General features: G+C 43.8%; 1 protein-coding gene across 4 annotated transcripts in view; it reads left to right on the top strand.

The window, feature by feature from the left end:
• prmt3 (protein arginine methyltransferase 3) overlaps positions 1-21,356 on the top strand; it is a 100,968-nt gene that overhangs the window by 26,912 nt on the left and 52,700 nt on the right. For all 4 annotated transcript variants that reach the window (XM_035786481.2, XM_035786482.2, XM_035786484.2 and 1 more), the window contains exon 11: positions 12,020-12,098. In XM_035786481.2, the coding sequence (XP_035642374.1) occupies positions 12,020-12,098 (79 nt within the window). The remainder of the gene's footprint in view (positions 1-12,019; positions 12,099-21,356) is intronic.

Below are 21,356 nucleotides of genomic sequence, written 5' to 3'. Positions count from 1 at the left end.
CGGCACCAACCCGCCACTGGTCTGAATGCACTCATGACCCAATTCTATGCACTCAAATTATGGTCTACTTTTCTGAATTGCCTTGTGAAAGCCTAACACTGAAATATTGTATTTTGGCTATACATGTTGGCAATGGTAACTACAAGCTTTAAAATTATGCCCACCGAAACTAGATTGCGATTTATAATGGACCGTTTTTGGATTGTGTTGTAGTTTAACTGGTCTGTTGGTTAATTCACTGTACCTTAAGCCCTGCTGATTTAGGAGAGAGCTGAGAAGCTCATTGATGATTAAGAGGCATATGGGAACATAAAGCTCCCTACTGAAAGATTCACTATATACCATTAAAAAACGTTCAAGTGTAAAAGTGTTTTTTAGTCGTTGAACGCAACTGAGAACTGAGACAATTGATTAATTTGGGAGGTACTTGTTCGAATTGAGTTGACACATATATTTTTTTATATATCCTTCATTTTGACATGGAATACATTTTGAGACCTAGGTCTCTTTTCCAAATGCACCCTGTATAATAAAATATAAAACACAATAAACACAAAATATATTCTGAACAAAAATATAAATCAAACATGCAACAATTTCATTGATTTTACTGAGTTACAGTTCATATAAGGAAATCAGTCAATTAAAATAAATGCATTATGTTCTAACCTATGGATGTTACATGACTAGGTAGGGGCACAGCGATGGGTGGGCCTGGGAGGGGGGATAGGGCCACCCACTGGGGAGCCAGGCCCAGCCAATCAAAATGATTTTCCCCCCAAAAAAGGGCTTTATATACCGTGCATTCGGAAATTATACAGACCCCTTGACTTTTTCCACATTTTGTTACGTTACAGCCTTATTCTAAAATTGATTAAATTGGTCACTCTGACTACAGAGAAACTACAGAGTTTATCTGTGGAGATGGGAGAACCTTCCAGAAGGACAACCATCTCTGCAACACTCCACAAATCAGACCTTTATTGTAGAAATGGCAGACGAAAGTCACTCCTCAGTAAAAGGCACATGACATCCCGCTTTGGGTCTACCAAAAGTCAACTAAAAGACAGACCATGAAAAACAAGATTCTCTGGTCTGACTAAACCAAGATTGAACTCTTTGGCCTGCATCACATCTGGAGGAAACTTGGCACCATCCCTATAATGAAGCATGGTGGCAGCGCCAAGTTGTGAGAATGTTTTTCAGTGGCAGGAACTTGGAGACTAGTTGGGATCGAGGGAAAGATAAACAGATTAAAGTACAGGGGGATCCTTGATGAAAACCTGCTCCAGAGCACTCAGGACCTCAGACTGTGGCGAAGGTTCACCTTCCAACAGGACAACAACCCTAAGCACACAGCCAAGACAATGCAGTAGTGGCTCTGGGACAAGTCTCAATGTCCTTGAGTAGAGGCAGTTGGTGGAGGCCTCCATTCAAATATTGAAGAATTATAGCAGTTTTCTGCTGAAAAGTGGGCCACATTGTCAGTAGAAAGGTGCAGCAAGCTCATTGATTGCAACAAATGTATACTAAAATGAACAACCACAGAAAAGCACTAAGCTTATTTCTTTCAAATTGTGTGTACAAATTAGTTTTACATCCCTGTTTTAATTGAGCATTCCTCCTTTACCAAGATAATCCATCCACCTGACAGGTGTGGCATATAAAAAATATGATGAAACAGCATGCTCATTACACATCTGCTCCTTGTGCTGGGGACAATTAAAGGCCACTCTAGAATGTGCAGTTTTGTTACACAACACAATGCCACAAATGTCTCATGTTTTGAGGGAGCGTGCAATTGTCAAGCTGACTGCAGGAATGTCCAATAGAGCTGTTGCCAGAGAATTTAATGTTAATTTCTCAACCATAAGTTGCCTCCAACGTTGTTTTTAGAGAATTTGGCAGTCCAACCAACCACAGACCACGTGTAACCACGCCAGCCACCACTTTCGGCTTATTCACCTGTGGGGTCGTCTGTGCTCAGACAATGCACGGCCCCATGTTGCAAGGATCTGTACATAATTCCTGGAAGCTGAAAATGTCCTGCATACTCAACAGACACCAGACATTGAGCATGTTAGGCATGCTCTGGATTGACGTGTACGACATTGTGTTCAAGTTCCTGTCAATATCCAGCAACTTTGCACAGCCATTGAAGAGTGGGACAACATTCCTCAGGCCACAATCAACAGTCTGATCAGCTCTATGCGATGGAGATGTGTTGCGCTGCATGAGGCAAATGGTGATCACACCAGACACTGACTGCTTTTCTAATCCACACCTATTTTTTATTAAGTATCTGTGCCCAATGTAGATTAGGCTCTAATTCATTAATTTAAATTGACTGATTTCCTTATTTGAATTGTAACTCAGTAAAATGTTTGAAATTGTTGCATGTTTTGTTTATATATTTGTTCAGTGTAGTTAAGATACGAGATGTGAGTATTCCCCTCACACACCCCCAGTGACGTGGAGATGGATCCTGTGTTTTGCTAATAAACTGTGTGTGTGTGTATATGAGAAGGGCGTAGCGGGGTCGGATTGTGAGTCACGCTGTTAGGCTTGAAGAGATCGTCCCAACGCATTATGGGAGAAAAAGGAAGGCGTAACTCTCCTTCCAGACGTTTCTCTTCCTCTCAGAGTCTTCCCCTCCCTCTCCTTCAGGTGAGGCAGTGTCCCGTGAAATTGAGCTCTAAATTATGAGGTCGGGATACGTTGCGAGAGCGTTTTAACAACAACCTGGTTCTGAGAAAAGGAGAGACCAGGACTAATATAGTCAGCCAGTCAGTAGATATGGACTTTGGTTCTGGAGTGGAAAATAACGGGTTACTGTTGGGCAGGGGCGACCAATGTAGACCCTAACGCTACTTTAAATTCTGAGGCAATCATCATCTTTTCAGTTCATCCATGGGCCATGAGATGGTGGCGATTGTAGTTTGTCTCCCTCCCTTATCTTCTCTCCTCTTTCTGTTGAAAGGTTATCTTAATTTGAATAATCATCTGTGAATTATTATGCAGCTGGCCGACGCCATCACACTTGCTCTCCCTCTCCCTTTCTCTGCACCTCTACCTCACCTCTCCTCATCTTCCTCATTTCCTTCTCTCAAAGAGGTTCTGGACCTAGCCCCTTTCATGAGCTCCTACCCTTTTGGTATGCACAGATCTGAAAGGACTGGATTGGTGTAAGCAATATGGGGATTGCTCCACTGCCCTCCCTGAGGCCATATTGCTTTCATCTATCCACCTCTTTACTGTTTGAAGATCTGGATGAAGGCAATATGGCCTCATGGAGGAAAAGGGTGAGTTACACCAATGTTATTTACAGCAAAGGGCAACAGTAAAGGATCTAGGGGTTGAGGTTGAACCGAGCCAAAAGAGGAGCAGTTAGGTCTATAGGAAGGGTTGCAGGCTGGCTTGGTAAAAAGCCATTTGTCAGCAGTGCACACCAGTAAGGATGAAGCCAACAAGATGTAATAATGGAATAATACCCAGGCTAATGTGCTATGTAGTGGAGCTGAACACAGGGCCACGCCAGGGTCAGACCTTCCCCTTGACAGAGGGGCTTCGGAATAGCAGGGAACGTGGAGAGTGCTCCACGACAAGTGTGGGAAGGAAAGAGGGTCATAAAATTACAATTAGTAACCCCCTCCCACTCTTCATAAATATGTTGATTTCGTATGTTTTTGGTTGGTTAATTTCTGCCTTGAAATATTTTGTTGAGGGTTGCCATGGTGCTGTAATGGCAGCTCCTGTACATATTGTACATATTTAGTTGACTTAAGTATTTTTTAAAATTATTATTAGGTGTGCATGCAAAGTAATGCACTACTCTAGATTTCCTACGTAGTCATATTATTATCTGATTGTAATTGTTGCAACTTTCATTTATATTTTTGTTCAGATGAGATGTGCTGTATTCAGTTGTATTCCCATCACACACCCCCAGTGCAGCGACACCTATAGATGGCAGCATTCACGCAAAACTGAAAGCGTGAACCACCGCATTTAAGTAAGTAACTGGTAATATGGTTGAATACAAACTGTAGTTATTCCATCCGTAAGGCAATCAAACAGGCAAAATGTCAGTATAGAGACAGTGGCGTCGCAATTCATCGGCTCAGACACACTACATATGTGGGAGGGACTACAGACAATCACGGAATACAAAGGGAAAAATAACCACGTCCCCGGACACTGGCGTCTTGCTCCCGGAGAAGCTCAATACCTTCTTCGCCCACTTTGAGAATAACACAGTGCCACCAACGTGGCCTGCTCCCAGTGACTGTCTAAGCAATGTGCAAGATGGCGCCGACAGATTGGGCAGCTCTGCTTCTAACTCCTTTGTGTGTTATTTCTTACATTATTAGCCCAGGAAATGTTTTGTGTTATTAAATACAGCCGGAAATAATTTTGGGATATCAGAACGACGGTAACTCACCAGCATTACGACCGGGAATACGACTTTCAATTGGTTCCTTTGTTCGTACCCCCCAGGGCAATTTATCTGATTTCAGAGGTTGATCCAAAATACCGCCGGCGGAGAAGAGGTATTCGGAGTAGACTTTTAGTCCGACTCAGGAGGCGCGCACACCATCCACTGCTTCCAAGTATATTACTTGCTAATGTTCAGTCTCTGGATAATAAGGTAGACGAGCTCAGGAAGATAATCTCCTTCCAGAGAGACATTAAGGATTGTAACATACTCTGTTTCACGGAAACATGGCTTTCTCGGGATATACTGTCTTTGTCCGTACATCAAGCTGCGTTCTCAGTATATAGCGCTTACAGGAATAAAGAAATCTTTGGGAAGAAATAAGGTGAGCGTGTATGTTTCATGATTAAAACACTGATTGTGATTAAAACACGGGTGTGATTGTGATAACATACAGGAATTTAAGTCCTTTTGTTCACCAGACCTAGAATACCTTTCAATCAAATGCCGACCATATTAACACCCCCCAAGAGAATTATCTCAGTCACAGCTGTGTATATTACCCCTCAAGCCGATACCACGACTGTCCACAAAGAACTTCACTGGACTTTATGCAAACTGGAAACCACGTTTCTTGAGGCTGCTTTTATTGTAGCTGGGGACTTTAACAAAGAAAATTTGAGGAAAACGCTACCGAAGTTCTACAAACTCATTGACTGTTGCGCTCTCTCTGAGAACATTAGACCACTGCTACTCAGCTTTTTGAAATGCCTACAAGGCACTCCCCCGCCCTCCCTTCGGTAAATCAAATCACGACTCCATTTTGCTCCTCCCTTCTTATTGGCAGAAATTCAAACAGTAAGTACCCGTGCTAAGGACTATTCAGCGCTGGTCTGTCCAATCAGAAACCACACTTCAAGATCGTTTTGATCACACGATCTGAGATATGTTCCGGGGAGCCTCTAACATTGACGAATGCACGGATATGGTGACTGAGTTTATCAGAAAGTGTATAGGAGATGTTGTACCCACTGTGACTATTAAAACCTACCCTAACCAGACACCGTGGATAGATGCCAGCATTCACGCAAAACTGAAAGCGGAACAACCGCATTTAACCATGGCAAGGTGACTGGGAATATGGCCGAATACAAACGGTGTAGTTATTCCCTCCGTAAGGCAATCAAACAGGCAAAACGTCAGTATAGAGAGAAAGTGGAGTTGATATTCAACGGTTCTGACACGGGACGCCTGTGGCAGGGTCTACAGACAATCACGGACTACAAAGGGAAAACCAGCCACATCACGGATAACGACGTCTTGCTTCCGGAAAAGCTAAACAGCTTCTTTGCCCGCTTTGAGGATAACACAGTGCCATCGACGCGGCCCGCTACCAAGGGCCAAGGACTCCTTCTCCGTGGACAACGTGAGTAACACATTTTAAGCATGTTAACCCTCGCAAGGCTGCCGGCCCAGACGGCATCCCTAGCCGCATCCTCAGTACATGTGCAGGCCAGCTGGATGGAGTGTTTACATATTCAATCTCTCCCTATCCCAGTATGCTGTCCTCACTTGCTTCAAGATGTCCAACATTGTCGACAAGACAAAGGAGCTGATCATGGAAACAGCAGGAAGCACGCCCCTATCCACATCGATGGGACCGTAGTGGAGCAGGTGGAAAGCTTCAAGTTCCTCGGCGTACACATCACTGACGATCTGAAATGGTCCACCCACACAGACAGTGTGGTGAAGAAGGCACAACAGCACCTCTTCAACCTTTTGGAGGCTGAAGAAATTTGGCATGTCATGTAAAACACTCACAAACATTTACAGATGCACTATTGAGAGCGTCCTGTTAGGCTGTACCAACACCAGGTATGGCAACTGCAACGCCCGCAACCACAGGGCTCTCCAGAAGGTGGTGCTGTCTGCCCAACCCATCATCAGGGGCAAATGACCTGCCCTCCAGGACACCTACAGCACCCACTGTCACAGGAAGGCCAAAAGAATCATCAAGGACAACAACCACCCGAGCCACTGCCTGTTCATCCTGCTATCCAGAAGGTGAGGTCAGTACAGGTGAATCAAAGCTGGGACCGAGAGACATAAGGAAGACACCTAGAGGATCCAGGCTATGAGGGGTGGCCAGTCCTCTTCTGGCTGTGCCGGGTGGAGATTACAATAGAACATGGCCAAGATGTTCAAATGTTCATAAATGACCAGCATGGTCAAATAATGATAATCACAGTAGTTGTCGAGGGTGCAACAGGTCAGCACCTCATGAGTAATTGTCAGTTGGCTTTTCATAGCCGATCATTGAGAGTATCTCCACCTCGCCTGCTGTCTCTAGAGAGTTGAAAACAGCAGTTCTGGGACAGGTAGCACGTCCGGTGAACAGGTCAGGGTTCCATAGTCGCAGGAAGAACAGTTGAAACTGGAGCAGCAACACGGCCAGGTGGATTGGGGACAGCAAGGAGTCATCATGCCAGGTAGTCCTGAGGCATGGTCCTAGGGCTCAGGTCCTCCAAGAGAGAAAGAAAGAGAGAATAAGAAAGCATACTGAATTCACAAAGGACACCGGATAAGATGGGAGAAATACTCCAGTTATAACAGACTAACCCTAGCCCCCCGACACACAAACTACTGCAGCATAAATACTGGAGGCTGAGACAGGAGGGGTCAGGAGACACTGTGGCCCCATCCGATGATACCCCCGGACAGGGCCAAACAGGCAGGATATAACCCCACCCACTTTGCCAACCACCAACTTACCATCCTGAGACAAGGCAGAGTATAGCCCACAAAGATCACGGATAAAGTTTATTTAGTGCTTTATCCGGGTAGCCGGAAAGTAGAGCATTGCAGTAGTCCAACCTAGAAGTGACAAAAGCATGGTTTAATTTTTCTGCATCATTTTTGGACAGAAAATGTCTGATTGTCGTAGAATGTCTGATTGTCGTAGATGTTACTTAGATGGAAAAAAAGCTGTCCTTGAAACAGTCTCGATATGTTTGTCAAAAGAGAGATCAGGGTCCAGAGTAATGCAGGGGTCCTTCACAGTTTTATTTGAGACGGCTGTACAACCATCAAGATTAATTGTCAGATTCAACAGAAGATCTCTTTGTTTCTTGGGATCTAGAACAAGCATCTCTGTTTTGTCCGAGTTTAAAATTATAACGTTTGCAACCATCCACTTCCTTATGTCGGAAACACAGTCTTCCAGCGAGGGCAATTTTGGAGCTTCACCATGTTTCATCGAAATGTACAGCTGTTTGTCATCCGCATAGCAGTGAAAGTTAACATTTTGTTTTCGAACGACATCCCCATGAGATAAAATACATAGTGAAAACAATAGTGGTCCTAAAACGGAACCTTGAGGAACACCGAAATGTACAGTTGATTTGTCAGAGGACAAATTCGCAGAGACAAACTGATAACTTTCTGACAGATAAGATCTAAATGAGGCCAGAGCTTGTCCGTGTAGACCAATTTGGGTTTCTAATTTCTTCAAAATAATGTGGTGATCGATGGTATCAAAGCAGCACTAAGGTCTAGGAGCACGAGGACAGATGCAGAGCCTCGGTCTGACACCATTAAAAGTTAATTTACCACCTTCACAAGTGCAGTCTCAGTGTTATGATGGGATCTAAAACCAGACTGAAGCATTTCGTATACATTGTTTGTTTTCAGGAAGGCAGTGAGTTGCTGCGCAACAGCTTTTTCAACATTTCTTGAGAGTAATGGGAAATTCGATATAGGCCAATAGTTTTTAAAATATTTTCTGGGTCAAGGTTTGGCTTTTTCAAGAGAGGCTTTATTACTGTCACTTTTAGTGAGTTTGGTACACATCTGTTGGATAGAGAGTCATTTATTATGTTCAACACAGGATGGCCAAGCACAGGAAGCAGCTCTTTCAGTTGTTTAGTTGGAATAGGGTCCAGTATGCAGCTTGAATGTTTAGAGGCCATGATTCTTTTCATCATTGTATCAAGAGATATAGTTCTAAAACACTTGAGTATCTCTCTTGGTCCTAGGTCCTGGGGCAGACTCAGGACAGCTGAGCTTTGGAGGAATACACAGATTTAAAGAGGAGTCTGTAATTTGCTTTCTAATAATCATGATCTTTTCCTCAAAGAAGTTTATGAATGTATTACTGCTGAAGTGAAAGCCATCCTCTCTATGGGAATGCTGCTTTTTAGTTAGCTTTGCTACAGTATATTTTTTTGGGGGGGGGGGTTGTTCTTATTTTCCTCAATTAAGTTGGAAAAATAGGATGATCGAGCAGCAGTGAGGGCTCTTCGATACTGCACGGTACTGTCTTTCCAAGCTCGTCGGAAAACTTCCAGTTTGGTTTGGCGCCATTTCCGTTCCAATTTTCTGGAAGCTTGCTTCAGAGCTCGGGTATTGTCTGTATACCAGGGAGCTAGTTTCTTATGACAAATGTTTTTTGGGGTGCGACTCCATCTAGGGTATTGCGCAAGGTTAAATTGAGTTCCTCAGTTAGGTGGTTAATCTGACGTCCTTGGGTAGGCAGAGGGAGTCTCGAAGGGCATCAAGGAATCTTTGGGTTGTCTGAGAATTTATAGCACACATTTTGATGATCCTTGGATGAGGTCTGAGCAGATTATTTGTTGCGGTTGCAAACGTAATAAAATGGTGGTCCGGTAGTCCAGGATTGTGAGAAAAAACATTAAGATCCACAACATTTATTCCACGGTACTAGGTCCAGAGTAGGACTGTGTGGCAGTGAGTAGGTTCAGAGACATGTTGGACAAAACCCACTGAGTCGATGATGGCTCCGAAAGCCTTTTGGAGTGGGTTTGTGGACTTTTCCATGTGAATATTAAAGTTACCAAAAATGTGAATATTATCTGCTGACTACAAGGTCCGATAGGAATTCAGGATGACCGACCAAAGTCTGTGGAATAGAGAGAATGTTATTCTGCCTAATTTACAGAAGGTATTCAACACTTAAATCTATTTCCTATTTCGCAACAAAGCATCCTTCACTGATGCTGCCAAACATTTACCCTTGTAAAACTGACCATCCTACCAATCCTCAACTTTGGCGATGTCATTTACAAAGTAGCAGCCAATACCCTAGTCAACAAATTGGATGCAGTCTATCACAGTGCAATCCTTTTGTCACCAAAGATGGGGTACCCACCATTCGACCTGGACGGTGGTGATTGGCTGGCCCTCGCTTCATACTCGTGTGCCAAACCCACTGGCTCCATGTCATCTACAAGATCCTGCTAGGTAAAGTCCCCCTTATCTCAGCTCAGTGGTCACCATAGCATCTCCCACCTGGATGACACGCAGTGCCAGCTTGTTTGGGTGTAGTCACCCCCAAAACCTTCTTTCTTTGGCCGCCTCCCTTCCAGTTCTCTGCTGCCAATGACTGGAGCTTCAACTACAACAATCTCTGAAACTGGAAACACTGAGAGATCTCCCTCACTAGCTTTAACACCAGCACTTACAGATTCTGCACCTGTTTAATGGCACATAGACCACCTATAATTTAGTCCCAAACAACTACCTCTTTCCCAACTGTATTGAATTTATTTATTTATTTTGCTCCTTTGCACCCCATTATTTTTATTTCTACTTTGCACTTTCTTCCATTGCAAAACTACCATTCCAGTGTTTTACTTGCTATATTGTATTTAGCGCTCTGCCACCATGGCCAATGGAGTTGTCATACTGTGATTATTGATCTGTATGTTTGTTTTCCCAGGAAGTAACTCTGTGTCGTTTATCGAGGTCGAACTGCTTTGGTTATCTTGGCCAGGTCCACACTGATATGTAAATGAGAACTTGTTCTCAACTTGCCTACCTGGTTAAATCAAAGGGGGAAATAAATAAAATTAAAAATCTGTCAGGTTACAAATCATTAAAGATTCCTTGTGAGGTTATGATGGATTGAGAGCCAGAGTGACTGCATATAGCAAATATGGATTGGGCCATTTAACAGAGCCCTGGGGACACCATCTCTGGCATGCCATTTTAGTTTTATTTTAGTTCCCTCTGCTCTGTTTATGGCATCTGATGCGTTTCTCTTTCGGTCCAGTGTATATACACGGAGTAGGGTACAGGAGGATCTGATGGTTAAGCTTTTCCATGGCATAGACTGACCAGGTGAAAGCTATGATAGCTTATTGATGTACTTGTTAAATGCACTTCATTGATGTAGATGGAAGGGGAGGATATATCAACAGTTGAATGACTAGTGTTTGGAAACCTGACTATTTTGGAGAAGATAGGTCAGTCAGAGATGGCGGTAGAGCTGAAAGTCAACAGGTGGTTTTAATAGAAAAGAAAGAAGGGAAACCATTTATATTTCTCACTACTGTCAGGGTCTATTGCTTGTTATTTTGGCAGAAGGGTTCCAACTCTCACTAATTTCATAGATTTTGAGAACTGTGACAGCAGTCATGGATCAAAAGTTGTGAACATTTTAGGATGTGGAACTGGTCTGTCTAAGTCTTAATGGGAATAACTGAGGTTTTGTCGCTCTTACTCCAATCTCTATTTCATCTGGCATTCAGCTGATCAACTGCTCACCATGAAAACAAAGAAGCATCGGTTAGCTTGACTTAAAAAAGGAAGAACAGGATTGTAGGTACCTAGCCTTTCAAAATGGTTAACGTTAGTCATCCTAGCATCTTTGTTGCAAAAACAAACTAACTTGCAGCTAACTAACTAGCCAAAATGGAAATCTAACCTGCAAATTTTTTAACTATGTTTATTACAGTCAAATAACATTAGTACCTAGGTAGTTACTAACTTTGAATATAAAAATGTGCTGATGTTGGTTGGCTGTTACACAGCAATATAGCTAGCTAGCTAGCCCGCCAGCTTAATATTATAGCTATGGAAACAGTGCATGTGTTCAGACAGACAATAATAATGAAAGAGCTTCATACCTGGATGCGGAGTGTTGTGGTACAGTTTCTGTAACCATTTCCATGTCTTGATTTGGCGTGAAATGTCCTCTTAACAAAACACCCCCAGAGTTTTCAAAATGCTTCAGGTCTTTTCTTTGTATTTTCCTTTTCTCATGCAGATGGACGCCGACACTACGCTCTTAACCCAAACAAAGTATTGTGACCAAAACTAACCACAGATGGTGATGACCTGACTTTAAACACCAGCGCCATATATTAAGAAAACTCTATCAAACCTGATAGTAATTGGTCACATTTGTATTATATTAAGTTATTTAAATCTCACCTCGAATTTCAATTGCAGTTGCTTGTTCGACTATATTTTCCCACGTTTAAAATCACCGGAGCAAAATATAATTCAAGACGTGACGAGATCATATGAAATAGACAATCAAATCTTTATTGATCCATTATGCAGAGACAACGGAAATGTGTTGGAACCTGCTGTCACAGTACCCATCCCCACCACACAATCACCCACATTACAGTCTGGGAGCAGCACAGGGTCAACTCTGGAGTTAAATGCCTTGCTCAAGGGCACATCGGTAGTAAGTGGCACCTGAGATATTGACAGCAACCCTCCAATGCATGTTTCCCTGACATTGTATTGTACTGATCTGTCCTCTCTCTCTTCCAGGGTTACTTCCTGCTGTTTGAGTCAATGCTGGATTCGGTTCTCTATGCCAGAGACCTCTACCTGGCCGAGGGGGGCTCAGGTGAGTAACGCGCACACACTCTGTACTGTACTGTACTTACTTAATCTTCCCCATTGGGATAAATGTGTTGCACTATCATATACACTTTTTATAATGGCATTTAAGAAAAGGACAAGAACAATACAAATGGACAATAAAAGAAAAAAAACACACTTAATATGCTAGATCAGGTTTTTTACGAGAGAGAGAGACTCTGTTGCGCTATCTATTGTGGTTGATGATATTGTGGGTGGAGTTTAAAATTACAGTAGACGTTGCATGACTGTCATGTGACCTCAATGACTGAGCAGAGCTATCAGGCAGCTTGTTTTTCTATTATGGACATGGATGCAAACACATGCATGGACACGCACACACACCCACACCACACACACTTAAGTATTGTTCCACTAGTCCACCGAATGCCCCCTGTAGGAAGTGCAGTAGAAGGCACTAGCCATCCAATGCCAGTTCAGTGTGGTTTTATATGTACATTTACAACATTTTATCGTGTATACCTGTCTCCAGAGCCTTATGTCCGGCCGTGCATGCCACTTTGGTCAAAAGTGGAGCAACGGGATTTTTTAAATTACAGGAGAAATCACTTATGGGAGACTTGACTGCCTTAGTTTTTACTGAAGTGCAAAGCCACTGCAGTTGATGCATTGCAAAGGTCTGTTCTCTTATTTATGGATTTCTTTGATGTGCGTATGTGTCAGCACACAAGAGCACAGACGATAAATTGAAAATTAGACACCAACATTGTCTTCATCTTACCGAAGCAACTTTTCTTACGTCACATTATTATTTTTTTCCCCCCTCTCGATTTGCATACTGAACGAGCAATGCTGAAAGTATTCTCTTGTGGATAGAAACACATAACATAACTGGTATTGTAGCGTAGCATCTGTCAACAGACTGGGACGCGACGACTACCGAGGAGCTTTGTTCCGGTGCGCACATTTTTCATCACTGACCATCATGGACAAATCATGCTTAAACAGTCAAAAAGAAATTGGATCTTTCTGGATCCTATTTGATCAGGTTGCATATCAAAATATAAATCATGCATTCTCTGGACATGTTAGATGAAATAGCTAACTTGTTTTTTTAACCATACCATCTCAGTTGTCTTACTTCTGAAAGGCACTGGAAAAAGTTTGTCTAGAACCCTGCCGCTAATGGAAATTAACTGTGCATTTAAAAGTGAAACAAATCGTTGTATTTATCGTTAACAAGCAAAATGGGTCAATTTTTTTTAGAAGAGTTTTTGTCCATATCGCCCGGCTCTAGTCTGTACACATGTTGACAGATGGTACACAGTACAGTATTTCACTGCTTTTCTGCCTGTGTTTTTGTGCTTTTTACCGCAGGTGTGTAGCCCATGCCGGCATGTGCACGCACTGGTGTGTGTGTGTGTGTGAGAGAGCATATGGATATTCAGGGTCAGCTGCTGTCTGTCACTGGCCAGGCTTAATGATTTGTGACAAACAGGGCCTGACACAGGAGTAGTTCTGAAACACTGCCTTTTACTGGCTGGTCACACACCTGGAGAGGGAAGGATGGAGGGGGAGGGGGCAGGAAGAGAAAGGGGTGGTGAGAATAGGGTGCAAGGTAGAGAGAGAGAGAGAAGGAAAGAGAGATTAAGATGAGGGTAGAAAATAAGAGGTCAGAGAGAGAGAGGGATGGAATGAGATGAAGAGGAAAGAGGGGGCAGAGCCAGATGAGGGGAGCAGAGGGCAAAGAGAAAGAATGAAGGATAAAGAGTATAGGTAAGATACTGAATCCCCACCTTCTCTGATTTCTCTTGGTTGGAAGTCGTTATTTGTCAAGCATTCTCTCCTTTTTGGGGTTTCTTATTTCGCTATAACTCACTGATGGGCGTGTGTGCCTTCATGCGTGTTATTTCTCTATCTTCTGTGTGTGTGTTTTTACATTAGTGTGTTTCAGAAGTTCCCTCATTCTACCCAGCACATTAACAACCTCTTCATCCCAAAATGTGTCCCCATTCACCAGAGTAGTCCAGCGTCAAGGGATAAGGGATCTTTTTTTGTCCATCCACACCCCCCCAAACGGGCTGTGATCAGCGAGTCGAGAAGGACACAGATGTCAAAACCATGAATCTGGGGATGCCTGTGTACCTCTCTCGCTCTCTCTCTCTCTCGCTCTCTCTCTCTTTCTCTCTCTCTAGATAGATAGATAGATAGATAGATAGATAGATAGATAGATGCATGCATACATACATCTTTCTACATACATACATCATAGATAGATAGATAGATAGATAGATAGATAGATAGATAGATAGATGCATGCATGCATACATACATACATACATACATACATACATACATACATACATACATACATACATACATACATACATACATACATACATACATACATACATACATCCCTCCCTCGGCGCATACATACAGACATAGATGTCGATACATAAGGTAAACCATACCATACATACATACATACATACATACATACTCTGATGTTTACCATTACATACGACATCTACATACATCTACATACGCATACCATACATACAGTGGGTTAACTACCATGCATCAGGGGCAGATACATACATATACATTCTTCTGGCATTCCTACATTTTTATTGTCATGCGCCGAGACCGGGACATGTGATATGCCTTTCTTGGTTGATCTTTTCTGGCAGCAACGCAGTGATATGCCTTTCTTGGTTGATCTTTTCCAGCAACGCAGTAGTACTAGAACACGAGAAAGTAAGTGAGCTGTATATAGGATCAGTTCCAGTGCCACTGCCAATACCATATTTACAATGTGCAGGGATGCTGGAGTGGCAGGGTTAGATACAGTATGTAATAGGGGTAAGGTAACCAGGCATCAGGATATATTATAAACAGAGTAGCAGCAGCGAATATGATGATTGTACTGTGAGTGTGTGCTTGTGTTGAGTCAGAATGAATGTGTGTGTGCAAATTAAGTGTGTGTGTGTGTTGGAGTGTCAGTGTGAGTATGTAAAATGTTCCTAGATTGAGTGTGCATGGGAGTGCACATTTTTGTATAAAATAGAAGGGTCAGTGTAGACATTTTGTTAGCTATTTAGCAGTCTTATGGCTTGGGGCTAGAAGCTGTTCAGGAGCCTGTTGGTGTCAGACTTGATGCTCCGGTACCGCTTGCTGTGTGGAAGCAGTGAAAACAGTCTATGGCTTAGTTGGCTGGAGACTTGAACACCTTTCCGGGTCTTTCTTTTTTGCCGTCCTACCCAACTACATACTACTGTTTTCCTGTCATCTTTCCTTTCTTTTTAAAAGAATGTGCATGTATCCATGTTTAGCACCAAAGCAATCCTCGTCCATGGATTTCACAATGAGTTCGACAGTAGACAGCAGTTGTTGCAATAAAGACAGTCTGCTGTCCGTAGCTTCCCGCCAGTCAGGTGTGTGTGTGTGTGTGTGTGTGTGTCATGTACAGTCTACTCTTCGATATTGTGTTTGTGACAGTAGGTTATTCTGTGACAACTTTGAAGTGGTTATATCTATCTGAATTTCTAGCACTTAAGCATATGGCTGTAATGTCCCTCCATGGGGGGGGGGGGGACAGCCATGGCCCCAAGCACTTCAGCCTCTGCCAAATCACCAAGCCGATTAACCAGTCAGATGAACTCATTTTTAGATGTTTAACGTTTACAAAACACATTAAGACTCATGTTTAGTGTTCATTTCAAATTCATGGTTAAATGTTTATAGAATACATTCAGATGGGGTTTAATGTCTTCGTATAACCAGAGCCTGGTTTGGCTCTGTGGCTGTATCGAGGTGAATTACTCCCTTGATTTAATTCTGAGTTGCAGGAATGTTTTTTTTTTTATACTTAAAAAATTGATTCTTCATAAAGCATGTTTTGTATTTTTTGTCCCAGTCATAAACATGAGTCACAAACCAGGTCAGTATTGACAAAGTGTAAAAAGTAGGATAGAGCGGCCATAAAGGTCTGGTATTTGATGGATATACTCGTTACTGGTGCTTTATGAAATGGATGCCGAGTCTCGCAGCAACAAAGTCTCTTGTAATGGGGTTTCAATCCGAGAGGGAAACTCATGTTTCATACTGTTAGGGTAATGTTTTCAAGAACTTCCTTGCCTCCTTTCCTCTTTTATAACTTCTATGAGAAATTGGTCAGCATATGGTAAGCTAAATATGGTAACAAGTAATCAAATCTAGTAAAATTGTTTACTGTTGTGCCTATATATATATATATATATATATATATATTACTTTTCAAAAGTTTGGGTTCACTTAGAAATGTCCTTATTTTTGAAAGAGAAGCTAATTTGTTGTCAATTAAAACAACATCAAATTGATTAGAAATACACTGTTGACTTTGTTAATGTTGAAAATGACTATTGTAGCTGGAAACGGCAGATTGTTTTAGGGAATATCTACGTAGGCGTACAGAGGCCCATTATCAGCAACCATCACTCCTGTGACCTAATGGCACGTTGTGTTAGCTAATCCAAGTTTATCATTTTAAAAGGTTAATTGATCATAAGAAAACCCTTTTGTAATTATGTTAGCAAAGCTGAAAACTGTTGTCCTGATTAAAGAAGCAACAAACTGGCCTTCTTTAGACTAGTTGAGTATCTGGAGAATCAGCATTTGTGGGTTCGATTACAGGCTCAAAATGGCCAAAAACAAAGAACATTCTTCTGAAACTGAGAACTGAGAAATGAAGGCTATTCCATGGGGGAATTTTCAAGAAACTGAAGATATACGCTGTTTCTAACTCCCTTCACAGAACAGCGCAAACTGGCTCTAACCAGAATAGAAAGAGTGGGAGGCCCAAGTGCACAACTGAGCAAGAGGAAGGATCTGCCCCTTTGTTTACAATTTTTGTCTAAAATGACATACCCAAATCTAACTGCTGTAACTCAGGCATCAAGGATATGCATGTTCTTGATATTATTTGAAAGAAAATACTTTTAAGTAGAGGTCGACCGATTTAATCTGAATGGCCGATTTAATTTGGGCCGATTTCAATTTTTCATAACAATCGGAAATCGGTATTTTTGGACACCGATTTGGCCGATATTTTTAAAATATATTTTTTTACACCTTTATTTAATGAGGCAAGTCAGTTAAGAACACATTCTTACTTTCAATGACGGCCTAGAAACTGTGCGTTAACTGCCATGTTCAGGGGCAGAACGACAGATTTTTTACCTTGTCAGCCTCGGGGATTCGTTTTTGCAACCTTCCGGTTACTAGTCCAACGCTCTAACCACCTGCCTTACATTGCACTCCACGAGGAGCCTGTGTGGCAGGCTGACTACCTCTTACGCAAGGGCAGCAAGAAGCCAAGATAAGTTGCTAGCTAGCAATAAACTTATAAAAACAATCAATCTTCACATAATCACTAGTTAACTACACATGGCTGATGATATTACTAGTTTATCTAGTGTATTCTGCGTTGCATGTAATCGATGCGGTGCCTGTTCATTTCTCATCGAATCACAGCCTACTTCGCCAAACGGGTGATGATTTAGCACTGACTACAGCAGTGTATGTGCAAAGTTTTAGACTGATCCAATGAACCATTGCATTTCTGTTCAAAATTTTGTGTCACGACTGCCCAAATGTGCCTAATTTGTTTATTAGTAACTTTTCATGTTCAAACAGTAGCATGGTATTCTTTCACTGTAATAGCTACCTTAAATTGGACAGTGAAGTTAGATTAACAAGAATGTAAGCTTTCTGCCAATATCAGATATGTCTATGTGCTGGGAAATGTTCTTGTTACTTACAACCTCATGCTAATCGCATTAGCCTACGTTAGCGCAACTGTCCCGTGGAAGGGACACCGATCCTGAGTAAGTTTTCTAAACAGGTCAACATTACGAAAGCCGAGGGGCCAGATAGATTACCAGGACATGTACTCAAGGCATGCACGGACCAACTGGCAAGTGTCTTCACTTGGATTTTCAAGCTCTCCCTGACCGAGTTTGTAATACCTACGTGTTTCAAACAAACCACCATAGTACCTGTGCCCAATTAAGCGAAGGTAAGCTGCTTAAATGATAACCCCCCAGTAGCACTCACGTCGGTAGCCATGAAATGCTCTGAAAGGCTGGTCATGGCTCACATCAACACTACTGTGGTGTAAACCCTAGACCCACTCAAATTCGCATACCGCCCCAACACATCCAGAGATGATGCATTTTCAATCGCACTCCACACTGTCCTTTCCTACCTGGACAAAAGGAACACCTATGTGAGAATGCTGTTCATTGACTACAGCTCAGCGTTCAACACCATAGTGCCCACAAAGCTCATCACTAAGCCAAGGAACCTGGGACTAAACACCTCCCTCTACGACTGGATCCTGGACTTCCTGACGGCCCACTCCCAGGTGGTAAAGGTACGCAACAACACATCTGCCAAGCTGATCCTCAACATTGGGGCCCCTCTTCCCCTCCTATACTCCCTGTTCACCCATGACTGTGTGGCCAAGCACGACTCCCAACACCATCATTAAGTTTGCTGATGACACAACAGTGGTAGGCCTGATCACCGACAACGACGAGACAGCCTATAAGGAGGTCATCAGAGACCTGGCCGTGTGGTGCCAGGACAACAACCTCTTCCTCAACATGAGCAAGACAGGAGCTGATTGTGGAAAAGGCGGGCCGTACAGGCCCCAATTAACATCGACGGGGCTCTAGTGGAGCGTTTCAAGTTCCTTGGTGTCCATATCGCCAACGAACTATAATGGTCCAAACACACCAAGAAAGTCTTGAAGAGGGCACGACAACACCTTTTTCCCCCTCAGGAGACTGAAAAGATTTGTCATGGGTCCCGAGATCCTCAAAACGTTCTACAGCTGCACCATCAATAGCATCCTGATTGGTTGCATCACTGCCTGGTGTGGCAACTGCTGACCGTTAGGCGTTACAGAGGGTAGTGCGTACGGCCCAGTACATCACTGGGGCCAAGCTTACTGACATCTAGGACCTATATACTATTTTGTGTCAGAGGAAGGCCCAAAGATTTGTCAGACTACCTCTAAGCCATAAGACTGCTGAACAATTAATCAAATGGCCACCTGGACTGTTTACATTGACCCCCCCCCCCTTTTTGTTTTTATACTGCTGCTACTCCCGGTCACGCCCTGACCTAAGATATCTCTGTTTTCTTTATATTTTGGTTAGGTCAGGGTGTGACTCTGATATGGTTCCCAATAAGAGGCTGCTGTTTATCGTTGTCTCTGATTGGGGATCATATTTAGGTATCCATTTCCCTTTGGTGTTTGTGGGATCTTGTCTATGTGTAGTTGCCTGTCAGCACTTGTTTTTATAGCTTCACGTTTCAGTTTGTTATTTTGTTAGTTTGTTCAGTGTTCATTCTTTAAATAAAGAAGAATGTACTCATACCACGCTGCGCCTTGGTCCGATCTTTATAACGAACGTGACAGAAGATCCCACCAAAAATGGACCAAGCAGCGTGTTCAGGAGGAATGGACCTGGGAGGAGATTTTGAATGGAGCAGGACCCTGGATGCAGGCTGGGGAGTATCGCCGTCCTAAGGAAGAGATAGAGGCAGCGAAAGTGGAACGGGGATATTATGAGGAGTTGTACCAACGAGACAAGCACGAGAGGCAGCCCCATTAAAAAATGTTTTGGTGGCACAGGGGGAGATTGGCTGAGTCAGGTTGGAGACCTGAGCCAACTCCTCGTGCTTACCGTGGGGAGCATGTGACTGGTCAGACACCGTGTTACGCAGTGATGCGCACAGTGTCTCCAGTTCGCATTCATAGCCCGGTGTGCTCTATTCCAGATCCTCGCATTTGCCGGGCTAGAATGGGCACCCAGCCAGGAAGGATGGTGCCGGCTCAGCGCTCCTGGCCTCCATTACACCTCCTTGGACCAGGATATCCTGCACCAGGATATCCTGCGCCAGCTCTGCGTACTGTGTCTCCGGTGCGTCTGCACAGCCCACTGCATCCTTTGCCAGCGCCCCGCACTTGCCGGGCTCAAGTGAGCATCCAGCCAGGATGCTCACTTGTGCCAGCTCTACGCTCCAGATCTCCAGTGCGCCTCCACAGTCCAGTACGTCCTGTGCCTGCTCCCCGTACTCGCCCTGAGATGCGTGTCACCAGGCCACTACCACCAGTGTCCCGGCACCATGCACCAGACCTCCAGTGCGCCTCCAGAGTCCAGAGCTTCCGGTGACAGTTCCCAGTCCAGGGCTTCCGGCGACAGTTCCCAGTCCAGGGCTTCCGGCGACAGTTCCCAGTCCAGGGCTTCCGGCGACAGTTCCCAGTCCAGGGCTTCCGGCGACAGTTCCCAGTCCAGGGCTTCCGGCGACAGTTCCCAGTCCAGGGCTTCCGGCGACAGTTCCCAGTCCAGGGCTTCCGGCGACAGTTCCCAGTCCAGGGCTTCCGGCGACAGTTCCCAGTCCAGGGCTTCCGGCGACAGTTCCCAGTCCAGGGCTTCCGGCGACAGTTCCCAGTCCAGGGCTTCCGGCGACGGGCCACAGTCCGGAACCTCTGGCAACGGTCCCCAGTCCAGGGTCTCCGGTGACGGTCCCTAGAGCCTCCGGCGATGATCCACGATCCGGTTCTACAAAGGTGGAGGGATCAGCGTAAAGAGGGGAGGCTGCGTCCAGAACCGGAGCCGCCACCAAGGGTAGATGCCCATCCCGACCCTCCCCTATAGGTTCAGGTTTGCAGCCGGGAGTCCGCACCTTTTGGGGTGGGGGTACTGTCACGCCCTGACCTGAGATATCTTGGTTAGGTCAGTCCAGAGCTTCCGGCGACAGTTCCCAGTCCAGAGCTTCCGGCGACAGTTCCGGAGATATCTCTGTTTTCTTTATATTTTGGTTAAGTCAGGGTGTGACTAGGGTGGGTACGCTAGTTTTTGTATTGTCTAAGGGTTTTTTGTATGTCTAGGGTTTTTGTAGGTCTAGGTGATTTGTATGTCTATGGGGGCCTGATATGGTTCCCAATCAGAGGCAGCTGTCGTTGTCTCTGATGGGGGATCATATTTAGGTAGCCATTTCCCTTTGGTGTTTGTGGGATCTTGTCTATGTGTAGTTGCCTGTCAGCACTCGTTTTCATAGCTTCACGATTTATTTTGTTATTTTGTTAGTTTGTTCAGTGTTCATTCTTTAAATAAAGAAGAATGTACGCATACCACGCTGCACCTTGGTCCGATCCATACGACGAACGTGACACTCCCTGTTTATTATCTATGCATAGTCACTTTACAAATGATCTGGACTAACCTAA

Source organism: Oncorhynchus keta, chromosome 14 (genome assembly GCF_023373465.1).
Source record: "Oncorhynchus keta strain PuntledgeMale-10-30-2019 chromosome 14, Oket_V2, whole genome shotgun sequence".
NCBI classification, from domain to species: Eukaryota; Metazoa; Chordata; class Actinopteri; order Salmoniformes; family Salmonidae; genus Oncorhynchus; species Oncorhynchus keta.
Note: the sequence above shows the minus strand (reverse complement) of the source record. Positions and strands in the feature narration are given on the sequence as shown.